The sequence below is a fragment of the Choloepus didactylus genome, chromosome 2 (genome assembly GCF_015220235.1).
Source record: "Choloepus didactylus isolate mChoDid1 chromosome 2, mChoDid1.pri, whole genome shotgun sequence".
In the NCBI taxonomy this organism is placed as follows: domain Eukaryota; kingdom Metazoa; phylum Chordata; class Mammalia; order Pilosa; family Megalonychidae; genus Choloepus; species Choloepus didactylus.
Genome location: NC_051308.1, coordinates 90,756,338 through 90,782,947, shown reverse-complemented (window position 1 = coordinate 90,782,947; position 26,610 = coordinate 90,756,338). Strand labels below are relative to the sequence as shown.

Genomic DNA, 26,610 nt, shown 5'->3' with positions numbered 1-26,610 from the left:
GGACTCAGACGCTTCCACTAAAGAAGGGACGGGGAGAAGGAGTCGCCCGACCCCTCGGTTGGAGTAAGTCTCTCAAAGGGGTGTGCAGAAAGGCATGCGCCCATGCGTGCGGCTCCGCCGGGAGGCTGCGCCCAAGCTGCCCGAACCTGCCCGCCTCGGCCATCCTCAGCCTCCCGGCTCCCCTTCCAACTGCGTTATGCTTCCTTTCACCCCTAAACCCCCAAAGCCCTGCAGGCTCAAACCCCGCACATCCCCTAAGGCTCTAGGGGCAGACGTCACTGAGCCCCCCGTCACGTGAGGGGAGACGCGCGCTGGTGCCCACAGGCCCACGGGCAGGTCAGAGGCCTGGCGGCGTCCGGGTCGGTACTGCAGACGCCCAGCCCCTCGTTCCCGCCCCTCGTTCCAGCGGGTTCCCGCCTCTCGCTCCTGCCCGCGCCGGGCTTAGCCCCGCCTACCAGGACCCGCCCCCTGATCCCGCCCCTCGAGGCTCCATTTATTCTGCTGCGCGGGTACGGACAGATTCTATGCCAGAGCCAGCCGGCTGGTGGCTCCGATAGCTGCGTCCCCTCACCCTCTCGCGTCACCGCTGCCGCCATGCCCGGAGGTCTGCTTCTCGGGGACGAGGCCCCCAATTTTGAGGCTAATACCACCATCGGTCGCCTCCGTTTCCACGACTATCTGGGAGATTCGTAAGTGGCCTCCTCCCAATCTTGCCCTTGCCTCCGGTTACGTCCGGACTCGGAGGTGCCTTCCCTATTTCTTCTCCCTTCCGTCCTCCCCACCCTTCTCGCCGCCCACCTCCTTCCTGCACCGGTTCCCGCACTTGCCCCTCGCTGTGTGGGCCCTGCCGGGCGTCGGCCACTTCAGCCCTTCTCCCCTCGGTCCTGGCTCCGGCGTGGCTGGGCTGGCTCCGGGGGCAGGAGCGGGGGCGAACGAAATTGGGTTCCTGCAGGTCCATGCTACTGGAGGCCCGTGCCGAGGAGCGTTTTCTATTCAACTGGGTTTAGTAAACTTTGCATATAGCGTAGTCGGGCCAAGGCCTGGTGGGGACACCTGCTTGACGTCCCTGGGGAAGATGGGGCAGGCCGGAGTCAGGGCAGTTGTTGGCTGCAGGTCCTGGGGAGGGCCCAGCCTGTTATCTCAGTGTTCTGCTTGCTCCAGTATTATTTGGTGAAAACTTTTGGGTACAAAATGTAAAATTCTAAACCACCAGCTGCCAAGTAAGTGACCGGAAGACTTTTTGTCCAGAGCCTCCTCTGGTGGTCAGCATATGATTTATTTGGAATAAGCTTTGGAGTAACTAAGAACACTCTGTATTTAGGTGTGTCCTTCATTCCAGAATTTGCAACACTTAAAGAGAAAGGCTTTCTGAGGTTGTTGAGCTGCAGTGACCACGTCTTGCCAGGGTAGGCAGTTACCGGCTCTTGGACTCCTTCCTGTACCTCCCCTACTTGAGACCCTTTTGTTTCCCTAATGACTTGCTCCTCACTGCTCCCTCCCTCTTCTTGGCCTTACTGATGATAGCCAAGTTGTGACTCCATGATCTGGCCTGGCGCTCGTACCATTACCCCTAGGAATAAATTGGTATCACCTTATTTTACAGCTCCTGAATCTGCAAATGTTAAGTTTAATAAAAATACTCCAAACATGTCTAATTAAATTGTTATATTGTAACCAAGAAGTTAGGATTTAAAGGATGATAATGATTACTGAATCATTATATAGATAATCCCTTTTTTACTTTCTGGTATATTATGGTAGACAGAGGGAAATGCCTTGATCTCTGATAATGATTGTATAGCCTTTATCTTATGCCCCTGTGACTGTAAAAAAAAAAAAACCAGAAAGCAAAAAACTTGTCACCTGTATATTCTTTATCCATATTTTAATTTATAATCACAAAGGCAACCCCCTAATGTTAATGGAGGAACTTGAATCAGCTCTGAACTAACCACTGATTTGTTCTGGTAATGGTTAGCTTGTTTCTAGCATAGCTCCACCTCTTTACATTTGGAAATTGTTTCTGCTTATACTTGTTATTTGAGATGCTAACAACTCCATCTCCCCTTGTTTGAATCCATAAAAACCTTGAACTCCTTCTCCTTGAGAAGCTACCACTTTTAACCAAATCTAGATAGAGCCAGAGGACAGTAAACAACAAAATAAAAAAAGTATGGTTATCTTAAATAGTAACAGCATTCATAGTTATTGGTACAATAAATATGCTTTGTATTAATACTTACCTTTAATCCATACAGGCTAAGAAGTTCACAGTACTCCCTTGGAGTTTTGGAGAAATACAGATACCTAGATTCTGAGTATGAGACTGGTCATAATCTGTATTTCTTTGAGAGACAGATTTTTAGGCCCATAGCCCATCTGATTTCCTGCTTTGTGCCTAGCAACAAACTTTCTCTCTGAAACCCTGGCGTCGTGGATTGGTTGTTATGTACATCAGGCAGAGAACGCACTGCTTTTGTCCAGTATCAACATCAGAGTGGTTCTAGAATCAGCATTAAAGTGGTTCTGGATATCCAATGGCCCACTGCACAGTATTTCAAGGTTTAGCAACTCCTCCCTGGTTTGTATCCTTTCTATATCCAGTATCCAGGGATACACACACACACACACACACACACACACACACACACATACATATACATGTGAGAGAAGTTTCTGAGATGAATCAGTGATTGGACAGAGCTATACAGAGAAACTGGGAAATTTCTATATAGCCTACCTCTATAACCCCTACGTGTATTCTCCAACCACTGATTGGGGAAAAGTTAAGCTTTGTGAAAGAAAACTAGGTTAGAAAAGAGTGAGAAATGGAATATTTAGATCTTGAAAGCAAGAAATGCCAGAAGACTTAAGAAATACAGATTATGACCAGTCTCATACTCAGAATCTAGGTATTTGTATTTCTCCAAAACTCCAAGGGAGTATCGTGAACTTCTTAGCCTGTATGGATTAAAGGTAAGTATTAATACAAAGCATATTTATTGTACCAATAACTATGAATGCTGTCACTATTTTTAAGATAACCATACTTTTTTTTATTTTGTTGTTTATTGTCCTCTGGCTCTATCTAGATTTGGTTAAAAGTGGTAGCTTCTCAAGCAGCCACCAGTAGGAGGATGAGAAGGATATCTGCATCCATAAACAAATAATATATAAGTCTCCCTAGGGTCACGCATGGTATAGTATTCCTTGCCCTACCCTGAAAAAGTTTAAGCCCTTTATATCATAATACATGGATTTTTGCCTAATATTATCATTTTTGTAAACTTGACTCTATCCGTGACCTCCATCCAGACTGCCAATTTTCAATCCAGGTATTTTGGGAGGAAAAATTAAAATAATTGGAAACTTTATAGTTGTGTACCCTATCCCTGGCAATTGAAAAATTAAAGGGGTTTTCAGTATTGAATTTGGTGAGTTTATTGTGCCTCATCACTCTTTCTGTGCCATACTTTTATGGGCTGGTAGCAGCTTCTGCATAGTACGTCTTTGCCAAACAAAACGGGTTTTCCAGGGGTTTCCTGATGGTTAGTAAGTGAGGCCCTTATACCCTTAAACAGGGAGCCTTTTTGTCTTTTGAAAATGATGAAGGAAATGGGATAATCTAATTGAATTACTGTTAAGAACACCAGTAGGGAGACTTGGAGGGGAAGGCAGGCTGAGGTAAGACATTCTTAGAGTTTACCCTATTTCTGACCATGTAGTAAACTAGAGTTTGGCTTCTGAGGGAGGTGATGTAAAGAGGCTTAAAACCTTAGCATGATTCAGGAAAAGTCTATTGGCTTGCAGTGGAAATACAACTGTCAACTACTCGAATGCATCATCCTTTTAATGGCACAGGAAGAAATGCCCTGTTTCGTTTCTTCTCAGTGTCTGGAGAATTTCTCTTGCTTCATCTGACTCTTAACTAGGTCCTAGCATCTAAGGCCTAGATTTTACTCATAGCTAGATTCTTCATGTCCCTCTTGTTGCCCTTTTTTAAAAAAGTAAACATCTCAAAACACCTCCACAATTTAAAAATATTACCTGTTTCTTACTGGTCTTGACATAGGGCCTCCATCCTTTGTGTAGGGCCTTTTCCTTTCCCCACATGAAGGAAGTTGAGTGGCAGATGTAGTTGGGAAGAAGATTGCCCTGTCTCTGCTTTGTTCTTTGTACACAGGGGAATTTGGCAAACTTTGCCAAGCTTGGCATTTAGCCTAGATTTAGTGATCTACTAGTTTAGGACCCTACCTTATTCTTGTAAGTGGATGGGAGTGTAGAGAACTGTTAAAATATTCTTTTCAGTCAAAAGAGTAGTTTCTGTCACTCAGGAGAGGGAAATAGTAGTCCAGAAGTTCTTGGTAAGTCTTAGCTTGAAATGATTTAAAATCTTTACAAGTATAACCTTAGACAGTGGCGTTTTAAATATTAGTATTTACTAAGAATCTGCAATTGTAGAACTCTGTATTGTAGGCTGTCAGTTTTCTACCTGCTTAGTCTAAAGCAAGAAAAAATAGAAATTGCAAATGAGGAAATGCGTAAAACTTTTCTTTTGTCAGGCTACAAATATTGGGTGTCCTGTTTGGCAGGTTAGATTAGTAAAGTAGTTACATAAGATTTTATATCCATTCAGTTAAAAGAAGCCAAGGGTCAGCTTAATTTTACATATAAATACAGGCTAGAAACCTGTTTAATTTAGATTACATAATCTGTTTTGCACTCAGGCATTTTTTTGGATTCAGGGCATTTTGGGACATCCATTATTAGAGCTAAATGTCAGAGTTTCTGTGCTTAGAAAAAATGTAGAATAGGGTAAGAAGGAAAAATTTCAATAAGCTACTTGGTTGAGTGGCACAAATTTTATTAGTTGAAAAGTAGTTAGGGTGGTTCCATGGTTATTAAAAGAGGCAACACCCTTACATAAGTCTTTTTAAATATTTAATATCTTGAATTTCATGTCTTTGAATTGGGCTATAAACATAGGCTTTTCTGGAGGGAAGATTAAAAAGCATTCTTCAACAGAAAGGTTTAAAAGTAAATGTCTTCATGACTCCCAGGGATGAGTCTGGACCTGGCATCCTGAGATTGAGAAGCAAAATGAAGCGATAAAGTTTCAGTGGCTGAGAAATCGCAAATGGAGTCTAGAGGTCACTCTGGAGGGCATTTTTATATGCTAGATAGATATCCCAGTTTAGGTTTTAGTATATTAGAATAGCTAGAAGGAAATACCTGAAACTGTTGAACTGCAACCCAGTAGCCTTGATTCTTGAAGATGATTGTATAACTATATAGTTTATAGGGTGTGAATATGTGATTGTGAAAACCTTGTGGCTCACCCTCCCTTTCTCCAGGGTATGGATGGATGAGTCGAAAAATGGGGACAAAAACTAAATGAAAAATAAGGTGGGATGGGGAGGATGGAATGATTTGGGTGTTCTCCTTTACTTTTAGTTTTTATTCTTTCATTCTTTTTGGAGTAATGAAAATGTTGAAAAATGGACTGTGGTGATGAATGCACAACTATATGATGGAACTGTGAACAGCTGATTGTATACCATGGGTGATTGTATGGTATGTGAATGTATCTCAGTAAAACTGAATTTAAAAAAAAAGTAAATGTCTTCATAAGCATTTACTTAAAAAAGAAAGAAAGAAAAAGAAGCCTGTATTTGATCCAGGAATTCTCACTCTACATGATGTTGGTGATGCCCCTCCATTCAGTTGTGACCTTCTTTTCCTTCATTTCAGATGGGGCATTCTCTTCTCCCATCCTCGGGACTTTACCCCAGTGTGCACCACGGAGCTTGGCAGAGCTGCAAAGCTGGCACCAGAATTTGCCAAGAGGAATGTTAAGTTGATTGCACTTTCAATAGACAGTGTTGAGGACCATCTTGCCTGGAGCAAGGTATAGTACCAGTTGGCATGTGCTTTGAGCCTGAGGTCATAGATCAAGTTACAGATAATAGAGTAGTGTGGTTTATAAGGTGAAGGTACAGTAAGTCCTCAGGGTCAAACTTCAGTGGTTACAATAACTTCTACACTGCTAACTCCAATGGTCAATTCTTAGCCCTCATCTTAGCCTATCAGCTGCATTCAACCCAGCTGATCACTCTTGCCTCTCTAGCTATTACTGCCCAAGCTCTTGGATTGATCTTTATCATTGCTCAACTGCTAATTAATGCTGGAGTTGTCCTGAACTCATTTCTTGGACTTCTTCTTTTTTCTGTCTACATGCATTCTCTTGGTGCACTTATTGCATCTCACATCTTTAAATACCATTTGTTTGCTGTGATTCCCAAATTTCTATCTGTAGGCCACATTCTCCTGACTTCCACATTGGTATAACCACTGCTTCCTTGGCATCCCCTCTCAGATATCCAACCATCTCAAGCTGAGCATGTCCAAAACTGGGTTCCTGTTCTTCATCCCAAGGTCTGACTCATCTCAGCTAATGACAATCACATTTTTCTTGTTCAGGTAAAAAATCCAGGAGTCATCCTTAACCCCTGTTTTTTGACATCACATGTCTCCAGTAAACTTATCAGCTCTAACCTTCAGAATATATCCGGAATTATATTTGGAAGAGTCTTCCCCCAGTTATCTGTATGGCTTGCCCTCACCATCTCAGGTCTCAACTCAACTGACATCTCATTATGGCCTTATTTGGCCTCCTTGTCAAAAATTGTAATTCCCCACCACACTCCCTATTCCTTCTGATAATTTTTCTCCTTAGCACTTGTTGCCATCTAAAATACTCTGCATATTGATGTATCACATGCAACTGAATAAAAGATGTAGTATTTTATTGACTTGTGAACTGGTAACCTAAACTACATCCCATGGCCATTTAAAATCAGGTTAATCCTAAGTCTTTGATCAAAAGAATCATGTCAAGGGGAAAAGGGAAGGACAGTTCTTTCTTCTTGTTTGTTTGTTTGAGAGTTAATGAATATTTTACTATATAAATAACATATCTTTGAAAAATTTTTGAAAATCAAAAGCATAGACATAACTCACAAAAGTAAACTAGTTAACATCATTAGTAAATATACAGTAAAATCTTTCATTTTTTGCGTTTAATATCAGCAGTCATTTAAAGCAGAAAATAAAACATTCAATAACAGTCAAGACTGGCAAGAATTCAGTGAATTCATGAAATGGTAGTGGAAGGGTAAATTGATTCAAATTTTTGTAAACCTAATTTATTTTCCTTTCTTTCCCCACCAACTGGTAACATTCACTTTTCACATATCACCTCTCAAAATCTAGATTGAGGAAACAATCACAGATGAATTTTTCAAAGATGATCATTACAGCATTATTTTCTGTTGGAAATGTACCTAGTTAACAAAACTGTTAAGTAATTTATTATATACCCATATTAATGGCCTGAGTTTTCTATAATTGAAGGCTATTCTTTAAAAATAAAATATTCCCATTACCCTCTCTTCATGTGGAGTGCCCTTCTAGGTAGCTGCATGTCTTTTTTTTTTTTTTTTTTTTAATTAAGATTTATTCACATACCATACAATCATCCAAAGTATATAATCCATTGATCACATTACCATCATATAGTTGTTCATTCATCACCCTGATCTCTCTTTTTTTAACATTTTCCTTGTACCAGAAAAAGTAAAAGCAAAAATAAAAAAGAAAAAGAGTAAAAACACCCTAATTGCCCTCCCATTCTTTAGTTTTTTGGGGTTTTTTTGCCCCCTTTTTTCTACTCCCCATCCACACACTGGACAAAGGGGAGTGTGATCCACAAGGCTTCCCAATCACATTGTCACCCCTCATAAGCTACATTGTTATACAGTCGTCTTTAAGATTCAGTGGTTCTGGGTTGTAGTTTGCTAGTTTCAAGTATTTACTGCTAGCTATTCCAATTCATTAAAACCTAAAAAGCGTTGTCTATATTGTGTGTAAGAGTGTCCACCAGAGTCACTTCTCTGCATGCCTCTTTCACTTTGTTCTTGACTGCACTATGTTACGTTAACAGAAAGGTATTTCATGACCACTCGCTGTATAAATAAAGAATCACATTTTCATGGTCACTCTCTGGTCTCCTCATCCCACTTTATTTTCTTTATAGCTATAATGGCATTTATCATTACATGTCAAGTAATAGGTCAAGTACATGTCAAGTAAAATGTTAATTTTATATATTTACTTGTGTATTGTCTGTCTTCTCCAATAGAACATGAACTACTTGAAAGAAAAGACTTTGTTTCGGTTACAGTTATAGGCCCATGCAACTACTTAACGCCTAATGCATGATAAGTACTCAGTAAATACATAGAGAGAGACAGAGAGACTGAGCAAAATGTTCTTAATTTAAAGCTGTGTGTAAAACAAAATTCAAACTAAATATGTAGTATAAACACAACTTAATGTGTGTTTGTTTAGAAGAATAAAATGAAAGGAGGTGAGACAAAGTTAAATATTATTTGAGTGGTACCATTTGGTGGAAGGTTATGAACCTCTTCTTTTCATTGTTCTCTATTTCCAAGCTTTCTGAAAAGATTGTGCTTGAATTGTGTATTCAAGAACTATTTAAAAATTTTAGCATCCATTGGTTCATTTGGTAATCAAATATTAACACAATATTTCTTCCTGACACTGCACCCCAAATTTTGTTGCTTAAAACATTGTTATCACACTCACAGATGTGCAAGTTGACTCTAAATTGGTCAGGTTAATCCATTTTATGTTCCCAGCACCAGGCCCCAGGCTTGCACTGGGATCTTAATTGACCCCAGCATCCCCAGGCCAAGTGATCTGTTCCGTGGGCATGCTTACAGAGCTCAGGCTGAAGGAGCAGCAACTCTGTCACATGTGTTCTACTTAAGACTGATCACTGGAGCCTAGGAACATATCCAAACCACACAAGCACATTTAGGACCTATGTTCATGTCTTCTTTGCTAACATTCTATTGTCCAAGCCATATCAATGTATCAGAAGTTGCATGAGGGGAGTAATTATGTTTAAAATCTAATTTATCACATTCCAGACATGCAGTTAATGTAAGAAAATACATGTTGACCTTTTACAATTAAAATCATAATAAATGTGCTTTAAAACCAATCTGTAGTAACTCCTTTCATTCTTTTTTTTCTTTCCTTCTCTATTTTTTTAAACAGTTTTATACATACACCATGCAATCCACCATAAGTATACCATCAGCGGTTCTTGGTATAGTTATGCATTCACAAGCACAGGCAGAGCATACTCATTTCTCCCCCCCCCCCAAAAAAAAAATCCCATACCCCTTAATATCTCTCTATTATTGACATTAGCTTTGGTATTAACTGCAAACCTAAGTGTGCATTGTGTTTTTTCCTATGTACCGCCCTGTTAAAACCTTGCAATAGTGAGGTGCATTTGTTCTAGTTCATGTAAGAACTTACTTACATTTGTACAATTAACCACTGTCATCATCCACTCTAGGTTTTGCTTAAGTTTTACAGTCCTAGTTTTTATCCTCTAGATTTCCTTCCAGTGACATACACAACCCTAGCCTTTTCTTGGGAAAGAACCACCCTTCAGAGACCTCCGCTGCCTGAGATGTTACTGTGCTTCTCAGTGAGCCCTGCTTCTACCCCTGCCTAGGGCAGGACTGAAATGGGGACTACCAGCTACTTTCTTTAATGGGCTGCTTAAAAAAAAAAAAAAAAAAATATATATATATATATATATATATATATATATATAATCTCAGAGCTGGAGTCCAGCACCCCAGTTCGCCAATCAAGAGCCAGATTTGATGCCCAGCCCTATCTGTTCATCTTGTTGGGGCAGAGCCATCCTTCAGCAAACTGAGCTCAGTCACCTCCAGAAGCCTCTGTGTCTTTCTGTCCACCCTGCTTCCTTCCCCTGCTGGGAGCAGGGCTGGAACAGAACCTGCCAGATTCTTTCTTTCTTGGTTGTGTTGTAAATTTGTCTGTGCTCACAGCTGGTATCCAGCAGTCAAACTTCATTAATCAAGGGCCACAACTGGAGCCTGGCCAAGTCCCCTTCCCCCGATCCTAGGAGAGAGAGCTTCTATTTCCCCCCAGGGAGTGATTCCCAAGTCAGCCTGCTGTGCCAGTGGGGGGTGGGCACCGGCGTCCACAGCATAGAAAGATTTACTCACAGCTCTTCACTACAATGTATCAGTCTTGCTCTATCTCTCATTCCTGGCTGGTATAAGGTGTGTGTCTGGTCTCCCGAGTCCCCCACCCCCCGACCCCAACATTTGTTTCGACAGTTCCTGGTAATTTACTAGCTGCCATAGAAGACAGACTAAATCCTAGAACTCTCTACACCACCATCTTCCTGCTCCTCTCTAGTTCTCTTTCTTAAGGTGGGTTTTTCTTTCATCTCTTACTTTGGGCAGTGAATGGTAACTGGCGTTCCTACAGTTCTCTCACAAGCAGTTTCTCAGATTCTAGCAACAGCCCTTTAGGGGAGAGATATGCCATTGTTTCTGTTCATGAGAAAACTTTTTTGACTCAGAGTTTGAAGCACTTGCTGAAGATTGATGGCAATGTGATTTGAATCTCAAATGGGTGTTCTTGGTACTAGATGATAGAGTTGGAAGTAGCCTGATTTAGGATAGGATAAAGCCAAAGCATATGGATTTTTGGTTTTTATGAGTGTAATGTAATACCTGTGAAGTAAAACAGCAGGGTTGGGCAGTGTTGCATGGCAATAATTAAAATCACCGAAGAGTTTATAGCTGTGGTGTTTGGGAACTATGTACCCCAGAAAAACATGTTCTTAAATTTAATCCATTCCTGTGGGTGTGAACACATTGTAAATAGGACCTTTTTTTTTTTAATTGAGATTGTTCACATACTATACAGTTACCAAAGATCCAAAGCGTACAATCAGTTGGCCTCAGTACCATCATACAGCTATGCATCCGTCACCACAATTAATTTTTTTTTCAATTTTTAGAACATTTTCATTACTCCAGAAAAGAAATAAAAACAAAAAAGGAAACTCAAATCCTCCCATACCCATAACCACCCCACCTCCATTGTTGACCCATAGTATTGGTATATTTGTTACTATTGATGAGAGAAGGATAAAATACTACTAACTGTAGTTTATAGTTTGCAATAGGTATATATTTTACCTATATGCCCCTTTATTATTAACTTCTAATTATAATGTCATACATTTGTTCTGGTTCATGAAAGAGATTTCTAATATTTGTACAGTTAATCACAGACATTGCCCACTACAAGGTTCAGTGTTTTATACATTCCCATCTTTTAACCTCCAACTTTCCTTCTGGTGACATATGTGACTATAATTAGTTCATATCAGTGAGACCCTGCAATATTTGTCCTTATGTGTCTGACTTATTTCACTCAGTATAGTGCCCTCAAGGTTTCTTCATCAACCCATTTTTTTTAAGACAGTGTTGTTCACACACCATCCATTCCGTCCTGAGTAAACAATTGATGATTCCCTGTATAGTCACGTATTTATGTATTGACCACCATCACCACTATCTGTATAAGGACATCTCTATTTCTTCCACGAAGCAGGAGGAAGAGTCAAAGAAGGTAGAGACAAAAGAAAAAGAAAGAAAAAAAATGACAGCTGAAAAGCAACAAAAGAAAGATAGAATTAAACTAAAGAACAATAGGGGTCAGACAACATCACCAATGCCAATGCCCTCCCTTATGTCCCCCTCTTATATCTATTTAGCTTTGGTATATTGCCTTTGTTACATTAAAGGAAGCATAATACAATGTTTCTGTTAATTATAGTCTCCAGTTTGCATTGATTGTATTTTTCCCCCACTACCTCCCTATTTTTAACACCTTCCAAGGTTGACATTGATTTGTTCTCCCTCATGAAAAACTTATTTGTACATTTTATCACAATTGTTGAGCACTCTAGGTTTCACTGAGTTATACAGTCCCAATCTTTTATCTTTCCTCTTCTGGTGTCCCATGTGCTCCTAACCTTCCTCTTTCAACCATACTCATAGTCATCTTTGTTCAGTGTACTTACATTGCCCTGCTACCATCACTCAAAGCTGTGCTCCAAACTTCTCACTCCTGTCTTTTTCTATCTGTCTATAGTGCTCCCTTTAGTATTTCCTGTAGAGCAGATTTCTTGTTCACAAACTCGGTCATTGTCTGTTTGTCAGAGAATATTTTAAACTCTCCCTTGTATTAAGGACAGTTTTGCCAGATATAGGATTCTTGGTTGGCGGTTCTTCTCTTTCAGTATTTTAAATATATCACACCACTTCCTTCTTGCCTCCATGGTTTCTGCTGAGAAATCCACAAATAGTCTTATCAAGCTTCCTTTGTACATGATGGATTGCTTTTCTCTTGCTGCTCTTTGTCTTTGACATTTGATAATCTGATTATTAAGTGTCTTGATGTAGGCCTATTCAGATCTGTTCTGTTTGGGGTACGCTGCGTTTCCTGGATCTGTAATTTTATGTCTTTCGTAAGAGATGGGTAATTTTCATTGACTATTTCCTTTTATTCCTTCTGCCCCTTTTCTCTTCTCCCTCTGGGACACCCATGATACGTACATTCAAGCGTTTCATGTTGTCTTTCAATTCTCTGAGATGTTGCTCATATTTTTCCATTGTTTTCCCCATTTGTTCTTCCATGTGTAGGATCTCAGGTGTCTTGTTCTCCAGTTCCTGAGTGTTTTTTTCTGCCTCTTGAGATCTGCTGTTGTATGTCTCCATTGTGTCTTTCATCTCTTGTGTTGTGCCTTTCATTTCCATAGATTCTGCCAGTTTTTTTGAACTTTCGATTTTTTCCTTATGTACGCCCAGTGTTTTCATTATACAGTTCCTCTCTTTTGCCATATCTTCCCTAAACTTTTTGAATTGACTTAGTATTAGTTTAAATTCCTGTATCTCAGTTGAAATGTAAGTTTGTTCCTTTGACTGGGCTATACCTTCGTTTTTCTCAGTGTAGGTTGTAGTTTTCCGTTGTCTAGGCATCTGGTTTCCTTGGTTACCCCAATCAGGTTTTCCCAGACCAGAACTGGCTTAGGTCCCAGAAGGAGGAAATATTCAACACCAGGTTTCCCTGAGGGTGTGTCTTAGAAGATTGACATACCCTGTGAGGCCTCAAGGTGCTGTGCTTTTCCTAACCTGCTCAACAGGTGGTGCCTGTCAGCCTGTTGCTCCTGACTGGTGTAAGGAGGTGTGGCCCCTTTAATTCTCAGCTTGTTTCTGGTTTGAGTATTTGCCCCCAGGCCCTGGGGTCTGGTTCTGAATGGAAGGCAGGTAGTAGAGCTGGGCACCACCTCTTTCCTGTTAGGAAAGATACATCCCCTAGGGAATTTTCATTTGTATTTAAATAGATTCTTTGTCTCTCTTACTCTGCTATCTCCACCCTTGTCTGGGTCAGAGCACTGCTAACTGAAAATGGCTGAGGCTCTCTCCACTGCAGAGCACTGCGAACTGAAAATGGCTGAGGCTTTCTCCACTGAGCTGCTCAGGTTAAGAGAGAGAAAAAGAGACAGAAAGCCCCCTTTCAGGGTCAGTCCACAGCCCCCAGTTTCACCCATTGGCCAGAGATAGCACCCGGTCCTTTGGGCTCCCCCTCCTGAGACAGATAAGTCCCCTGGCTCTTCAAGTTCAGTCATTACTAAAAGTCTCTGCTTGTTAGGGATTTGCAGCTTGTCATTCTTTGTTTGCCAGTTAGAACCCCAGCTGGAGCTCCCTGAGGTATATTTGCTTGTTCAGAGAGTGCTGTTCTCTCTCAGTGAGTCTTTGCAGTTTGTACTGTCATGTGGGGAGGGGGCTCCCGGCTCATGTTCGCAGTTTCTACTCACAGATTACATGCTGCAATCTCAGGCATTCCTTCTAATCCAGGTTGGTGTATGATGTGTAGAAAGTCAAGTTTGTCTCCCAGCAGTTATTCCAGATCATTTACTAGTTGTTCCTGGTTGTTTATTAGTTGCTCCAGGGGGACTAACTATCTTCCACTCCTCTCTATGCCGCCATCTATAAAATAGGATCTTTTGATGAGATAACTTCAGTTAAGGTGTGACCCAGCCCAATCAGGATGGGTCTTAATCCTATTACTGGAGTCCTTTATAAGCAGAATGAAATTCAGACAGATGAGAGAAAGCCATGGGAAGCAAGAAGCTGAAGGTAATGGAACCCAAAAGAGAAGGGAGAGTCCACCATTTGCATTGCCGTGTTACAGAGGAGCCCATGACAAACAATCACTGCAGCCAGCCCCAGAATGCCAGTCTTTGGGAAGAAAGCATTGCCTTGATGATTCCTCAATTTGGACTTTTCCTAGCTTCAAAATAATTCCCATTGTTTAAGCCAACCCATTTCATGGTATTTGCTTGGACAGCCAAGGAAAACTAAAACAATAGCATTTTATAATACTTCTTAAAATTAGGAGCATAATCAAGGTCATTTTAGTGATAAACCTCTGGCTTAGAAATTTTCAAAATTGTGATTGCATTGAATAAAAATCAAGTCCCATATCAACAGAAGGAGTACCTGAACTTTGACATCTTACTGGTAATATAGGAAACCTCAAAGTGTCTCTAAGATGAAAACATATTGATTATTTAGTCATGGTGACATGACAGACAGACAGTGAAAACAGAAGGGAAATTGAGATAATAATGCTAAGCAATATGTTAAAATGTGTTGTCATCCACTTCAAACTTCCAAAATGTCACTTTGTCCTGTCATGACTGTTGAAATTGTCAAAGGTTCTGTATCTGCTATGCCATCAACCTCTGTTTTGCTTTCCAGTTCCTTCATAATAAATAAGACCTTATTCCAACTTTAAGTCCTTTTTCCCATTACTTCCTAAAATTCTACCCAGCTGAGTTTTTCCCTGTCCCATCAGTAGTTTATGCTCAGTCTTGCTGAGCATACTGTCAGTCTTTGCTTCCCCAGCCTAGAATGTCTTATTTTAGTGAGCAATTGTGTCCATCCTTGAAGAAGCCAGGTAGAAGTTCTGTCTTTTTCTTGAAGACTTACCTAACTTAGCAGCCCTCCAGATGGGGGTATTAATAAACCTTACCATATATCATCTGCCGCTTACTTATTATAGTCTTGCCTTTGTACTGTTTCATATGGGAATCATCTAACCAAATCAGAAGTTCTTTTGACGGTAGGAACCATGTCTTACTCATCTGTATTTCACATGTACTTGCTATAATGTTAAGCCCACCTTATGTGCTACTTCGGTGTTTGATAAAGTAGGGAAGCTAGACTTTTTTCCCCAACCAAAGCATGCAGGAATAGGAAGAATAGAAATGAAGTCTTAATAGGGAAGGGGGAGGGGGCTGTACATTATTTTCCTTTAGTCTAGATTTGAAATACTTCATTTTTTTTATGTGGATTTCACTCTAGTATAAGTTTACACCATCCTTTTCACCCATAAAAGACTTGCCTTTGACTTTTACTTGTCCTTGAAGTATATATTCAATTCTCTATTCTGTTTGCTTTAAATTTTGTGATTTCTTTTTTCATTTCTTAGTATCTGTATTGTAACTTCATGTCTGATTCAGGATGCTTTTGAGGCAGGGACTGTACCTACAGAATTTTCTTCATATGTGGCTTTATTTCCATATGTGATGGAATTAATGAACACATTGCTTCTGATGATACAGTATTTGAGTACCCAGGAGTACCTTGGATTATGATCTAACTATATTGAACTTTTAAAGGTTTGAGTGCTGCTTTCTAAAGCTGTAAAAGCATGCCAGATTTTAAGAGAATTGGGTGCGAAAAGGTCCATGCTTATACTAACTAAATACTGTACCCTGATTGTTTTTCCTATCAATGAATAATTGGGGTAAGGCGTGTTCATTTTTGTTATTAAAATCACTTAGAGAAAAGTATTATGATTATGGTGGTCTTCCCTGTATTGCAAGATGAGGGCTGAGTCAATCCAGAGGATGTACCTGGCTTAAAGTTCTCTCCCTTTTAACCTGTATTTCAGGATATCAATGCGTACAATGGTGATGAGCCCACGGAAAAGTTACCTTTTCCCATCATCGATGATAAGAATCGGGACCTTGCCATTCTGTTGGGAATGCTGGACCCAGCAGAGAAGGATGAAAAGGGCATGCCTGTGACAGCTCGTGTGGTGAGTCTCAGAAATCCATTTTATATGACTGACCAGACTATATGTCAATATAAAATGCTTAGATCAACTAGAAGGAAAATGGAAATATACCCAATTGTGAAATCGCTATATATTGGTGACAGTTTCATTGACTATCTGTAATGCTAACGCTAGATGACTGAATTTTCCAGCTACCTTTTTAAACTGCTTAAATGGTAGTTGTTAGAAATCTACTGAAAAAGTTTTTTCTAAGAGGTCATCTAGAATTTAGAAATCTTTTCCATAGCTCTCCTAATGGCTCTCTTTTTAAAGTGATAGGCCATTTCCTTCGTAAGGTAGCTGTTTTTCTCTGCCTGCTAGAGAATAAATCCATTCCCTTATCTGCATAACCATACAACTTTTGAGGGCAAATATCACTTTCCATTGGTATTATTTTTATGATAATCATCCCTAGTTTGATAGACTTTGACATAGTACCTTCTTGGAGCCTTTCCTAGATTAATTCACTTACAGTTTTTCTTGCTGGAACAGCCAGAAAGAAATATAATTTCTTTATAAGTTAAAAAAAATAACCTGGAGATGAAAATTACTTATATTCCTGCCACCCAGACTAACAGTTTGGTGTATCTCTCTAGGTGTTTCTCTTTTTTTTTTTTTTTTAAACTCTCTCAAAAATTTTTAATGGCTGCAGAGCTTTCTTAGTGGCTTTAACATCAAAAGTATTCAATTGCCAGACCCAGCTTCCAGGAAAATGGAGGAATAGGGAAGTTGTTGCAGATCCCACTGCTATCCCCAAAGTACTGACTACACAGGCAGAAAATATCCAAATCAGCTGTTCAGGGGTCCAGGAGATTAGGGGAGTTCTGTGCAGCATCCAGCAAATTGTGGGACAAAGAAACTGAGAAACCGCAGTCAGAGACTAATTCCAGTGTGGTTCCTGGCACCCATCCTCCACTCTTGAGATGGGCAGGCCTGCTTGGCAGGCTGCTGCAGATTGGAGGGCCACAGGAATGCTCCACCACAAGTACAGAGTGGGGCACAGCCCAGTACTGATCCAGCTGTTGGCCAGCAAATTTAGACCGCTGGATCCTGCTGTTCTAGCCTGTCCTGGTCAGGAGCCACCACGCCATTATTTAACCATGTCAGAGGTGGATCTGTCAAAGGGCCAAAAATAGCCTGTGTTCCTGGACTGAGGGGAATAGGTTGCCAAAGTGCCGTGTGCTGGGCAGGTCAGGAAAGTGCATTTTCAGGGGAAACGTCAGAAAGGTTTGATGAAAAATGCTATCAGCTCGGCAGGCCAGGAAAGTGCATCCTTGGGAAGTGGAAGGAGAAAAGGCTTTTCGGAGTCTCTCTTGAACCTCTCCCTAGGGCCCTTTGCATCTGGTCTGTGTCCCCAGCATGGGTCCTTGATACTGCTTTGGCTGGGAAATACTGATGAACCAAGGGCAAAAGAAGAACCTAAACACAAACCCAATTAAAAACAAAATCCTAGGCAAGAGAAACCAAACCTTCACAATAATCTCATCAAGATATTCAGATGCCCAGATATGAGCAAAAAATTATAAGCCATGCTAAGACACAGAAATTTATGGCCTAGTCAAGAACAAATTAAAAAGTTGGAGGGGATAAAGAATTTGAAACAAATAATCAAAGATTTTCAAACAAATCTCCTAAATCAGTTTAAAGAGATGGCTAAAGAGATACCAAACATTAAGAAGACACTGGATGAGCATAAAGAATTTGAAAGCATGCAAAGAAAAATAACAGGCCTTATGGGAATAAAATGCACAATAGATGAAATTAAAAATATACTAAAGGCATACAGCAAATTTGAAAGGGCAGAGGAAAGAGAGAGCTAGAAGACAGCATCCAAATTCGAACACACAAAAGAACAGATGGAGAGAAGAATGGAAAACTGAAGGGAATAATAGACATCTCTATAATAATAGTTGGGAACTTCAATACACCACTCTCATCAATAGTTAAAACATCTAAACAGAGGATAAATAAGGAAACAGAACCTAAATAATAAAATAAATGAACTAGACCTAACATATATGTAGAACATTGCACCCCAAAGCAGCAGGATATATATTATTCTTAAGTGCACATGGATCATTCTCTAGGATAGACCACATTAAAACAGGTCTTAATAAATTTAAAAAGATTGAAATTATACAAAGCATTTTCTCTGATCATAATGTAATGAAGTTAAAAATCAGTAATAGGCAGAGAACTGGCAAATTTACAGATATATGGAGGTTAAACAATATACTCTTAAAACAATCGGTGGGTCAAAGGAGAAATTGTAAGAAATATCAGTAAATATCTCAACAAATGAAAACGAGAACACAACATCAGAACTTATGGGATGTAGCAAAGACTGCTGAGAGGGAAATTTATAGCCCTAAATATCTACATTATAAAGGAAGAAAGCTAAAATCAAAAACCTAACTGAATACATGGAGGAACTAGAGAAAGAACAGCAAATTAATCGCAACACGAGCAGAAGGAAAGCAATAACAAACATTAGAGAAGAAATAAGTGAAATTGAAAACAAACAAACAAAAAAAACAGACTCAATAAAACCAAAAGTTGGTACTTTGAGAAGATGAATAAATTTGATAAACCCTTAGCTAGACTGATTAAAAAAAAAAAATGAGAGAAGATGCAAATAAATAAAACCAGAAATGAGAGAGGGTTCATTACCACTGACCCCGTAGAAAAAAAAGATCATAAACAGCTACTATGAACAACTGTATGCCCACAAATTAGACAACTTAGATGAAATAGACAATTTCGTAGAAACACACAAACAACCTACACTGACTCTAAGAAATAGAAAACCTCATCAAACCAATCCTGCTCAAAGGTGAACAGGAGGGGATTCTACATAACTCATTCTATAAAGCCAACAACACCCTAATACCAAAGCCAGATAAAGATACTGCAGACCAATCTTTCTAATGAACATAGATGCAAAAATCCTCAACAAAATACTTGCAAATCAAATCTAAGAGCACGTTAAAAGAATTAGGCACCATGATCAAGTGGGTTTTATCCCAAGTATGGAAGGGTGGTTCAACACAGGAAAATCAATTAATGTAATACACTGTATTAGCAAATCTAAGGGGTAAAACCACATGATCATCTCAATTGATGCAGAAAAGGCATTTGACAAAATCCATCATCCTTTTCTTGATAAAAACGCTGCAAAACACTTCTCAACATGATAAAGGGCATATATGAAAAACCCATAGCTAATATCATACTCAGTGGGGAAAGACTATATGTCTTCCTTCTAAGATTGGGAACAAAAGAAGGATGCCCACTGTTTTAGTTTGCTAAAGCTATCAAAATGCCATATACCAGAAATGGTCTGGCTTTTTACAATGGGATTTATTAACTTTCAGACTCACAGTTCTGAAACCATGCAGGTGTCCAAATCAGGGTGTCAACAGGCGATGCTTTCTCTCCAAAGACTGACTACCAGCAATTTTCAGCTCCTCTGTCACATAGCCAAGCACATGGCAATGTCTGCTGGTCTCTCCCGGGTTTCATTGCTTACAACTTCTGTCTTCAGTGACTTCCTCTCTGAGCTTCTCTATGTTCTCTTTCAGCTTCTCTGGCTCTCTTAGCTTCTCTGGGTTTTTTTTTTCCTGTGTCTTCTTTCTGTCGTTTATCCTCTTATAAGAGGATATCCTATAGTAAGAGGATTAAGACCCACCCTGAATGAGGTGGGTCACATCTCAAGTTAAGGTCCTACTCACCAAAAGATCCTATTTACAGTGGTTCTCCACCCACAGAAATGGACTAGCTTTAAAGACATGATCTTTTTTGGGGTACAGCTTCAAACAGTCATACTCACTGTTACCACTATTATTCAACATGTTGGAAGTTCTAGCTAGAACAATTAGGCAAGAAAAGGACCTAATAGCATCCAAATCAGAAAGGAAGAAGTAAAACTGTCACTGTTTGCAGATGACATGATCCTATAATTAGAAATCCTTAAGAATCCACAAGAAAGCTATTAGAGCTAATAAACTCAGAGTCAGAATCTTGAATAGAGGTACCAGGGAATGGGCTGGGACTAGGGATAGGAAGTTAAGGCTTAAAGTGTACAAGGTTCCTACTAGGAATGATGGAAATGTTTTGGTGATGGATGGTGGTGATGGTAGCACAATATTGTGAACCTAATCAACAGCACTGAAATTTTATCTGAGTGTGATTAAAACGGAAAATGTTAGATTGTATAGTTGGTAACAGAATAAAGTTTTAACAAGGTGTTAATTATAGAGTGGTGTATGGGAAAAGCACCTAATGCAAACTATGGACTATAGTTAACAGTAAGATCTTAATATTCTTCCATCAAATTGTCTCGGTTTGCTAATGCTGCCATTATGCAAAATATCAGAATTGGATTGGCTTTTATAAAGGGAATTTATTTGGTTACAAATTTACAGTCTGAAGGCCATGAAAATGTCCAAATTAAGGCATCAGCACAAGTATACCTTCACTGAAAGGCCCATGGCATCTGCAAAACCTCTGCTAGCTGGGAAGGCACGTGGCTGGTATCTGCAGATTGTGTTCCAGGTTGTGTTCCAGTTTCTCTCTCAGCTCTGTGCATTCTTCAAAATGTTGCTCTTGGGGTGTTTTGTCCTCTCTTAGCTTCTCCGGAGCAAACTCTGGGCTAGTATCTACAAAGTATCAGCAAAAATCTGCTTTCAACAGCTGTCTCCAAGATCTCTCTTGAAGCTGCAGCTGCTCTCCAAAATGTCACTCACAGCTGCACTGAGGTCCTTCTGTTTATGAGCTTTTTTATAGGACTCCAGTGATTAAATCAAGACCCACATTGAATGGGTGGGGCCCATATCCATGGAAACATTTTAATCAAACAGTTTACCCACAGTCGATTGAGTCACATCTCCATGGAAACAACCTAATCCAAAGGTTCCAACTTAACACTAATACGTCTGCCCCCACAAGATTGCATCAAAGAATGTGGTATTTTGGGGGACATAATACATCCAAACTGGCACAGAAATGTGACAAAGGTACAACACTGAAGCTAAGTGTTAATAATAGGGGGGTTCAAGGGGAATGGGGATTTTCTTTTTGGATCTATGAAAATGTTCTAAAATTGATTGTGGTGATGTAAGCACAGTTCTGTGATTATAATGAGAGCCATTGATTACACACTTTGGATGGACTGAATGGTGTGTGAATAAAATTGTGTTAAAGAAAAAGCACTCAGAATTATTTATGTCTTTCTATGCTTTGCAGGTGTTTATTTTTGGTCCTGATAAGAAACTGAAGCTGTCTATCCTCTATCCAGCTACCACTGGAAGAAACTTTGACGAGATTCTCAGAGTAGTTATCTCTCTCCAGCTGACGGCAGAAAAGAGGGTTGCTACCCCAGTTGATTGGCAGGTAAAGAGGATATGGGGGCAGAGATTCACTTGCCCAGAATACACGAGGGGTCAGTCTACAAATGGCCATCTTGCGGGTCTGTGTTACCTGGTACTCTTGTTCCTCTGGCTTGTAAGCGCACTGGGAGACTTTTTCATGACTGAGCTTAAGGTCTGATAAGAGGCCATTTTCAAGGACTTTAATGCCTTTTAAACAAAACAGAAACTTTCCTATATTACGTTCTATCTTTTAGATTGTTAGGACAAATTAATTGTTAGAATGATTCCTTTTCCTAATACAAAGACCTTTTATCTAACTATTCCAGTTTGGTAATACTGCTTTTTCGCAAAACACCAGAAATAGATCAGCTTTTATAAAGGGGGTTTATTTGGTTACAAAGTTACAGTCTTAAGGCCATAAAGTGTCCAAGGTAACACATCAGCAATTGAGTACCTTCACTGGAGGATGGCCAATGGCGTCTGGAAAACCTCTGTTACCTGGGAAGGCACGTGGCTGGCGTCTGCTCCAGAGTTCTGGTTTCAAAATGGCTTTCTCCCAGGACGTTCCTCTCTAGGCCGCAGCCCCTCAAAAATGTCACTCTTAGTTGCTCTTGGGGCATTTGTCTTTTCTTAGCTTCTCAGGAGCAAAAGTCTGCTTTCAAAGGCCTTCTCCAAAATGTCTCTGTAAGCTGCAGCCTCTCTCTCAGCTCCTGTGCGTTCTTCAAAATGTCCCTCTTGGCTTTAGCAGGCTCCCTCCTTCTGTCTGAGCCTATATAGTGCTCTAGTAAACTAATTAAGGCCCACGCTGAATGGGCAGGGCCACACCTCCATGGAAACTATCCAGTCAGAGTTATTACCTACAGTTGGATGGGTCGCATCTCCATGGAAACAATCAAAGAATTACAATCTAATCAACACTAGTACATCTGCCCACACAAGACTGCTTCAAAGATAATGGTATTTTGGGGGACATAATACATTCAAATTGGCATGCTAACCATTCTCTGATGGTGGGATATTTATATCAAAACCTTGGTTAGCCACTTTTCTCAAGTCATGGCTATAAAGCTATTTGGTATATTAATGTCATGAAACATTTCATGACATTAATTTCTCTTGTGCGTCAGTCTCTGAAACCTGTACATAAACTTTTAAGTTCTAGGATTTCTGCAATATCTAGGACATGGGTAGCATCACAAGAGTGTTGTAACATTGTTATATTTCTTAAATATGCTAACCTAAATAACCAATAATTCTGAGCTCAAGCCCTAGGTTTTGTGATTTTGTTATTTTTTTCTGACAGATAAGGCATTTAGATTATGTATCCATTAATTGAACATAACATCTGTTGGGCCCAGGCAGTATTTTAAGTGCTTAGGTTACAGCAGTGAACACAGACGGTCCCTTGCCTCATAGAACTTACATTCCAGAGGGTAGAGACAAAAAGTAGACAAGTCTTATTATATATTAGGGGGTCATAAGTGCCACAGGTGCTACAGAGAATAGTTAAGCAGAAGTGGGGAGAATTGGAGTATGATGATGGGAGGATTGGTTTTGTACTTGGCTAAATTGAAGGCCTTTCTCTTAAGGAACCTTTGAGAAGGACATGAAGAAAGTGAGGAACCAAGCCATACATATTTGTGAGGAGAGCCCCACCCCAGGCAGGCAGAACAGCTAGTGCAAGGACCTTTGCCTTCAAGTGAGCTTGGTGTGTTCGAGGATAAGAAGGAAGGCCAGTGTGTCTGGAAAGGCAGCAGCAGGAGGTGGGGTGAGGGTGCCGGAGATCAGAGAGGAGGCGGGATCCAATCGCACAGGGTCTGGTCAGCCACAGTAAGGACTTAGAACTAAAATGTAAAGTGGGGTGGGAAGCCACTGGTGGTTTTAAAACAGAACAATTTCTTGGTAAGATACGGAAATACTTTTCTCATGAAAGTGTCACAGATCAACCTGTGAAAACAAAATTCCTTGGACAAGAGAGAATAAATGATATTTGATTGTTCTCTTTAGTACCTATAACTACTTTTCTAAAGTTTTTATGTGTCTTTAGGCTTCACAGTAAGATTGAATTTCACTTTTCTCAATGTCTCTCAATAGGTTGGAGGCAGTGTGATGGTCCTTCCAACTATCCCTGAAGAAGAAGCCAAAAGAATTTTCCCTAAAGGAGTCTTCACCAAAGAGCTCCCATCTGGCAAGAAATACCTCCGCTACACTCCCCAGCCTTAAGTCTCTGGGAAGTTGGTGCTGGAGTTGCTCACTTAGCACAGTGAGCCAGGGTTTGCTACCTGCCAATCATGTTTTCCTGCAGAAATCCCATAAAACCATCCAAGTGTGATCACAGCCAAGGCCTTTAGGTTGCTTATTAGGTGGCTTATTAAATGAAAATGGCACTAAAATTTTGGGGGGATTCATTTACTCTGTGCCTTTATCAGCTCTCTGTTCTGTCCCTGTATCTCAGCATTCTGCTGGCTCTTTCTGAAATATATTCTCTGTTTGGGGCTGGAATCTCATTTCAGGGTTTGTATTTTGCTCCATCATAGAATAGCTCAGCTTTTCAGCTGTCCTAATCAAATCCTCTCTTCTGTTAGCCATTTTGGGGAGTAACAGAACTTGAGATTCAGCTTTCTAGGTAAATAATTAACCCAAGAACATAGAGTAATCCAGATAATCTTCAACATTCAGTGTTTTAACCACAGCTGGGGGAGAGAATTTTTTAATTCTGTACTTTTCCATCCCATTTGGGAAGGGTGGGAGGAGGGAATTTTAAAGTATTTTGCTATAAAGAAAATAAAATTTTGCAATAAATTTCTATCAAAAGGGGGAGCTACAGAAAAAAAGATGTACCAGAAAGTGGACAATCCTATAGCAAGTTCCACGTATTTTTCACATAGTATTTCTGGGCATCAGTCTGCTCTAAAATGTGATATACATAAAAGAGCACACCTTGGGAAGAAAAGAAAGGGTGATTTTAAATGTTTTATTATAGTGGTAGGTGCACTATTGCAGTAGGTGGCTATTTTCTGAATTTTGCTTTTTTTGGGGATTAGCAAATAAAATCCTTCACTAAAAGTGGATCAGAGAATTCTTTTGTCACAGTTTGATTACAAGTTTAGACTTGTCCTGAAGGGCAGAGGTTTCCTTGTTGCTAGGATTGGCATTAATACTCCTCTCCAAAGACAAATTTATAAAATTTCATTTAACGAAAATTGGGATCAGCTGAAGAACATGTGCTTTTGATTTCACCATCTTCTTGGCCCACCCAGCTCCTTCATGTTACTTGCCTGGATTCTGTTGTCCCTAATTGTGATCCCTGATGTAAAGAACTCCTAACCTAATGCCTTAATGGGATGGTTGAGCTTAAGAATATTCCCCTTGAGAGATGGCACTTCTGTGCTGTTCTAGGTAAATGTAAAACATGATCCCTGGTGCCATGTGTTAAGTCATTAAGCCTTTAGTTTCTGATTTTTTTTTTCCACGTATAAAATTTGGGTGAAACTAAGAAGGTTGAGAATGCAGGTATAAATTCCAAATTTGTACAGTATTACAGGGAATGCTCGTCTGAGGGAGAATTGAGAGGACTGGCCTCCTGCTCTCATTCTTCCTCAGGTTACAAAGTAGTTTGCCCTTAAAGAACTATCTGGTCCTCTTGTAGCAAATCTTCTGACTAGTTCCTCACTCTTCGGCTTCCTGTCATCTCTCCACTGCTCTCTTCCCTTTGCTTTTTGCCTCCTAATCCTTGTCTATCTTGGAGAAGTTGGCTTTAACTCTCTTTTATAGTTACAGTTCAAAGGTTAACTCTCCAGCCGTAATGACTCACTCAAACTTTTATCTTTACTGGCCAGTGGTACATCTGTCATCAAAATTGTAAATTCATAGTCCAATTCATCAACTTTTCCCCCAACCTCAATAAACCTATTGCCTGTCTCACCAGTCATACTGAGACCCAAAACCCTGGTGTTTTTACTATGTCTACTCTGTCCACATAACTCATACCCTTAGTATGAGTTACAGAACTGTCAGCAAGCAGCCATGAAGCCATGAGACTTTGTGAAAGTATTGTTCTCCAAATCTAAAATATAAGATGAATATGCATTTCCAGGCTAAAAGTTATCCTAAGTACATTACTTAAAACACTATTTGGCAAGGGCAGTGAAGTTTCCTTATCGAGACTTTTTGCCTTCAGTTTTCATAAGGAAAACAGAATAAATTCCATTATGCCTCCAAGGATTTATTATTTGAACTTGAACCAATATCTGACCATTGTGACTATGGAAGAAGCGTAAAGAATTTGAGAGTGGTCCATGTGGCTTCTCAAAGAATTAGCTACTGCTTTGGCAAGAACTACAGAGAGTCTTTGTTGAACAAAGCAATGAACTCAGAACAAACAATGAACTTGTGACTGACTTAACAGGAGGATTCTTCCCAATGGCTGTAAATCTGATGTCTCCTCTGCCCTAAGAGTGAAGAAGCTCAGGGAAGGGGTTAGGATTCAGAATGGCTGAGTTTAAATGGCCGAGTCAAGGTGCCAATTTTTGGGTGCAGTGAACTGGAATAACGACTTACTCCCAAACAGCCCTTTGACCTTACCACTTTGAAGTAATGTGAATGAAGCAATGGGAACTGACAACTTTGATTCTAGCTCAAAAGGTAGGCTTAACTGGTTAGAAAAGATCACTACCTCCTTCTCAGTGATTGGTTCAGAAATGTGACCAAATTCTTGCTGATGACACACCAATAGAGGATTGTTGGAGACTGGAGATTTCTCAAAGAAGTCTCATTCTTGAGAGCAATTGGAAGGTTTTTTGGGGGAGGAGGGGGTCTCCCACTGGATATAAACAAGAAAGCATGAAGTGCTGATTGATACTGGCAGGCATCTTACAACCAGGAGCCGGAAAGAGCCTCAAAATGAGGCTGAAATTGTGAGCAGCATAATAGAAGGAAAAAAGAAACCCAATCCTTGATAGTAACACTAAGTCTGTTAGCCATGAATCTATTCTACCTCAACCATAAGAATACATTTCCTTAGTGTTTAAGCCTGTTTGAAGCATCCTAACTGATAGGCATGAACAGGAAGTATGGTCTTCTAGTTAAGTATATGGCAGTGTGCCTTCTAGGCAAGATTGTA

The 26,610-nt window shown here is 40.0% G+C and overlaps 1 protein-coding gene across 1 annotated transcript; it reads left to right on the top strand.

The window, feature by feature from the left end:
* Nucleotides 1-490: 490 nt before the first annotated feature.
* PRDX6 (peroxiredoxin 6) lies at nt 491-25,434 on the top strand. The gene is made up of 5 exons (XM_037825331.1): nt 491-689; nt 5,752-5,908; nt 15,955-16,101; nt 21,364-21,510; nt 23,583-25,434. Exons 1-5 carry the CDS (start codon nt 595-597, stop codon nt 23,709-23,711), a joined length of 675 nt encoding a protein of 224 aa, XP_037681259.1. The 5' UTR covers nt 491-594; the 3' UTR covers nt 23,712-25,434.
* The last annotated feature ends 1,176 nt before the right edge of the window (nt 25,435-26,610 follow it).